General features: G+C 53.1%; 1 protein-coding gene across 1 annotated transcript in view; it reads right to left on the bottom strand.

Moving 5' to 3' along the window:
• Positions 1-890, bottom strand: part of LOC104403873 (CMRF35-like molecule 4) — a gene marked incomplete at its 5' end in the record, with an annotated part of 2,422 nt that extends 1,532 nt beyond the window's left edge. The window contains 2 exons of the mRNA XM_010012152.1: positions 39-126; positions 558-890. Of these exons, the coding sequence (XP_010010454.1) occupies positions 39-126; positions 558-890 (421 nt within the window). The remainder of the gene's footprint in view (positions 1-38; positions 127-557) is intronic.
• Between the last annotated feature and the right edge of the window lie 4,211 nt (positions 891-5,101).

Below are 5,101 nucleotides of genomic sequence, written 5' to 3'. Positions count from 1 at the left end.
TCTTAGGCCAGGGGATGCTCTTGGGAGCTTGCCCACACTCTGAGCCCTGACTCAGCACTGAAGGCTCCCCAAAGCCCGTGGTGGCCAGCGGGCTCACATCGCTGCCTTTGGTTGTGGATGAATCAGCTGCGAAAGAAAAGAGAGTCAGAGCAAAGTGGAGACCCCTCCTGCACCCATCCTGCCCCGCAGGCCCCTGCCTTGAGACTTCAGCCACAGACGTGCAGGAGGTAGAGATGGGGGTGTCCAGGCAAGGAACTGGGCACTGAGGAGGAGGATGAGAAAGGAGGGGTCTTACTTGGAGAGACAAGAAACCCCAAAGGGCTTGTGGAAGCAGAGATGCTGAAGGGAGCAGCTGAGAGGCTGTGCTCTGCATGAGGCTCTGTGCATCCCCGTCTGTCCCTCATCCAAATCTGCACTGGGGCAGCCTCCAGCACATCTCAGTGCCTGCAAGGTGCTCGTTCCCACTTTGACAATCCCCATGATCCCCAGCTGGGACCCCCTTTCCCAAGCGATGGGCTCCCTTGCACACCCCTGCTTTGCTCCCAGCCCAACTTTACCTGTGGAGACCATCACCCTGGTGGTGTGCTGCAGGCTGAACCACAGCTTCCTCCTCACCCCACAGGAGTACCAGCCTACATCCTCCAACATGGCACCATCCAGAGCCACCGTGAACAAGTGTGATACGTGGTTGTCCCTGATGGACACCCTGTCCTGTGTCACTGTCACCTCTGAGCCATCGGTTTGGATGATGCAGGTGCAAAACCCGAGGAAGCCCCTGTGGCACCAGAACTTGGAGTAGAGCTTGTAGCCTGGCTCGTAGCTGCAGGATACTGCCTGTGAGCTGCCCTGGTTCACCATCACCTGCACAGGGCCCATCACTGCCCAGCCACCTGCAGGCGGCAGGGAGAGGTGCTGCAAGCACATATCAGCATTGCCTTGGAGGATCATGAGGGATCTGAGCCCTGGAAGCTCCAGGACACCCCATCCCAAACCAGGAAAATCGACATTTTCCACCTTCTTGCTCCTGATGTAGGGTTTCCCCTGTGGTTATTCACAAAGTGCCCCGTGGGATGCAGCTGGTTCACATCCCACGAGTTTCCCAAGCCTCCTTCTCCCGTCGCTTCCATGGGCAACACTTACCAGCAGAGCAGACCCTTGTTTAAAGGCCAGTTGCTTCCTCATCTTCACCCGGGGACCGTGACTCACCCTGGGAGTGTCTCATGAGAAAGACTCTGCTTTTTCTATGAAACAGTGCTGGTTCCCAGCAAAACTCCCAAAATACAGCAGGTTCCTCCACCGCGATGCCTGTCCCAGTGGTGAAAGCAGCCCCTTCCCCATGCACAGAGCCCAAAAGGCTTCAGAGGGCTTTGCAGGAGGTCCAGACCAGAGCGGGCTCCAGGGTAGAGCAAATCCAGATCAGTCTGTGTGGATGGGCTGGTTGGAACTGCCAGGATGCTCTCCCAGTCATGGTGAATTGCAATAACAGACAGCAGTGGTGGGCTGGGATGATGGGCATCCATCCCCACTGCTCTTCGGCTCCTGAGCTGGCTGCAGTGCAAGCTGGGCTGGTTTTGTTTGTTTCCTCAAGCAGACGTGCCTCATTTCTCCCCCCAGAAACGCTTTTTTTGGGCACAGCTGTGGGTTTTGAGTGACGAAGCCTTGCTGAGGGCTTTCTTCCTCTATGCTCCTTGGAAAGGGCAGAAAGCACAGATCCCTGGCCCTGCCAGAGGCTGAGGCAGTTCCTTCCCTGCCATCCCCTTCCCTCCCTGTGCTCTGCTATGCCAAGAGGAAACTCTGGGGTTTCCTTCTGACTATCAACTAACCCCTTCATTCCTAAAAAGCCAGCTGACTGCCTGTGAGCCGAGTCACTGCAAGAAGCAACAAGAGCTAAAACGAAGAAGTGGTTGGAAGTTGAAACTTGCTTTCTGATGATAAACCTGCCTGGAAAGGCCGGGCAGCCGGGGCTCCAGCTGATCCCCAGCCACTTTCATCTTCCTTGCTTTGAGTATCCCATTGCTCCCTCCTAACATAGCCCAAACAGTAAAGGATGACCCAGAGATGGCCCCAAAGGGAAAGGCAGCAGCACTGTGGCTCTATGGGTTCACCAGATTGTCCCCTCTAGACCAAGCCCCTGCAGAGGAATTAGTTGGATTTATTAGAACCCAAAGCAAACAGGCAGTAATTGAATCAATCAGTGCGTACACCCCCTCGGTGCAAGATCTTCCCCAGCTCCCATCCCACCACCAGACCTGAGCCGCTCCAAAGTCCTCCTCCGCCCTGGCCTTCAATGACATTTCCAATGCCAGACTCTGTTATTCAATCCAGGGCCTTTGCAAAATAATCCGGGTGTTTCAGACCGTGTTTTCATGAGCAGATACGGCAACTTTGGTGAAATTGTCCCGAGGAGATAAGGCTGAATATAACAGTGGCTAATGTAGCTCCTGTAGTGCTGGCCGATTGAGCAGGAGCTGTCTGATCTTTCCCTTCCGCAGCCATCTCAGATAACCAAGATAAACCCATTCCCAGATAGCCTGATTTATCAAAGCTACCGAAAGAGAGAAACGCTTGGAGACTGTGATGGTGGTGGAGGGTTTAGTCCCAGCTGTGCCTTAGGCTGGATTCCTCACCCAGAAAGTGCTGAGGTTGGGGTTAATTATTGCAGTGAAATTAAAGCAAAATTCAGCAGATTCAGAGGATAAAATTCTCCCCAGCTCATAGGGAAGGAATGACTTCGGCAGGGCTCAAACCTCCCCCAGAAAGTGTAGTGTGGGCAGTCCAGAGAGATACTGCAGCAGGTTAATGGGTTGGGCAGTTGAGAAGGAGCGAATGGGGAGGATGACAGCAAAGCAGAAACTCCTGAGCTGGGTTTAAATCTTCCAATGTTACAGCTGTACTTTTTAAGGCAAACAAACAAGGAACCAAGTTATCAGAGATACAATCTGCCAGCAAATGACCGAACAATGGAGCTAATTTACGTGCTCATTTGAAATCACTCCTGCCATTTGCAGGTCATTTCCTTTCGATTCATTGCTCTGCACTGATTTCAGCTGCTCAGCGCTTGCTCGGGGCTATAAACCGCTCGCTGGCTCCCAGAAACCTCTGCTGAGGGCTGGGAGAGTGTTTTGCTTTGGATGGCGGGGACCCTGCCGATAACACTTATCTGCAACGGGTCAGGCCCCCCAGAGCCATAAAGCCCTTGGAGCGGCGCCAGGCTCTGCTGGTGCCTGTCTTTTACCAGCTATCTGTGTTGTCTCTTTAGGCTGCGTTACGCTTGGCGAGATCATGATAGATAGGAAAAGTGTCTTCCTTTTGAGTGCGGTTAAACCTGCGGGGCTAAACGACCCTGCCGATAACACTTATCTGCAACGGGTCAGGCCCCCCAGAGCCATAAAGCCCTTGGAGCGGCGCCAGGCTCTGCTGGTGCCTGTCTTTTACCAGCTATCTGTGTTGTCTCTTTAGGCTGCGTTACGCTTGGCGAGATCATGATAGATAGGAAAAGTGTCTTCCTTTTGAGTGCGGTTAAACCTGCGGGGCTAAACGTGTCTGGTGTGATGCCAGCGCCTGCAGGAGAAAGGGAGAATTTGGCTTTACGAGGCTTTTCTTGCTCAGTTCCTTGCTGCACTCCTTCGCCACTCAAAAAGGAGATGAATATTGTTGGAGCTGAGATGGGTCAGAGGATGGTCTCCAAGCCCCAGAACCTTTCCTGCAGCAGGTATGTGCTGGAAATCCCCCTTTAGAAATAACAAGGGCTGCAGTCTTACACCTAGTGGTGCATTGGGGGCTTCCTGTCCTCTTCACTGGCGGTTAAGTTCATCCCACCCCCCAGAAGAGGTTTGTCTGAGCACCAGTACAGCTTGGGTGCCCAGCGCAGTCACACGGTGCCTGCAGCAAATCTGGGTGCGTGTGACCCAGCAGGCAGCTCAGGTCAGGGAAATACCCTGCTCTGTGCAGGCTTTGGGGCAGGCGAAGGCTGAGCACATACTTGAGACACATTAACATGAGGTCCCCATCATCAAAGGGCCATTGCAGCACTGGGAAGCCCGGGGGCCTTTTGACAAATCCCTGGTATATTTTAAGAGGGCAGAAAGCTGTCCTGTCTCTCTGACCCCCAAGATTTGCTTCTCTTGTCTTCCTCACCCTACCTGGTGTGGATTACTTGCACTATGCTGAACCACAATGCTGACCGAGCCACTTGTAAGTTATTTGGTTCAGACACTGTGGCTCACAATATTGCTTATTTTTGTGCTGTTGATTGTCTTCCGGTGCTTGAGACCAACGGGTAGCCTGGCTGCAGGCTTGCCTGAGTTTAGCTTCTTGGCCTCGGGCAAGCCTGAAAATCCCTTGTCCTTCTGGGTTGTTTTTCATCTTTTCTGGCTGTTGTTGCCAAGACTGATCATCTGACCTGAAAGAACCATCTCTGCTGTCAGAGGAAACAACGGGCAGATATAATTAGCAATGTCAGACCCAGGCAGTAAAACAGCAATCGGATGAGTGCAGATGGCTCTTGGAATCATGGTCTGTTCCTCTGGCTTGGGGCCGTCTGCTGATCTGGAAGGAGGGAACTGGAGATTGAATCGAGTCTGTTAAATAAACTTCTCGGTAATTTCTTTTGAGTCAAATCGACAGCACCAGATTGCTCTAGAGGGAGTTGTAAACAAAAGGATCTCGATAAGATATTGACTGTCAGCTCCAGGTTTAGGCACACTTTCCTCCTCTTTCTAAAACAATTTGTTTTTTTCTATTGTAAGCAGGTTCCTAACTGGGCTCTGTAAATGCAGTGGGTTTCCACACTGGGGTAGCGAGACTCGAGTTAGTACCAGTTTCATGAAGAAACTGTAATGGCCTGGCTAGCACAAGCCACTGTTCTTCTCTGGGGTGACAGTGCTAACCCTGGTGGCCACACAGGATCTGTGCTTTGCCACTGTCCCTGGACCCCCAACGGCTGCGTGAGCTGACGGCTGGAGGGGTGTCAGCCGGAGCAGCCCCGGTGCGGGCTCTTTGCAGAGCCGGGGGGGAGCTCTATCACAGCGGGTGGAGAGGGACCAGTGTGGATATTGCCTGCCTGGAGGGGAGCTCCCACGATCTGCCCGCCCCCGGGCGG

The sequence above is a fragment of the Nestor notabilis genome, unplaced genomic scaffold (genome assembly GCF_000696875.1).
Source record: "Nestor notabilis isolate BGI_N333 unplaced genomic scaffold, ASM69687v1 scaffold16863, whole genome shotgun sequence".
Taxonomy (NCBI): Eukaryota; Metazoa; Chordata; class Aves; order Psittaciformes; family Psittacidae; genus Nestor; species Nestor notabilis.
Note: the sequence above shows the minus strand (reverse complement) of the source record. Positions and strands in the feature narration are given on the sequence as shown.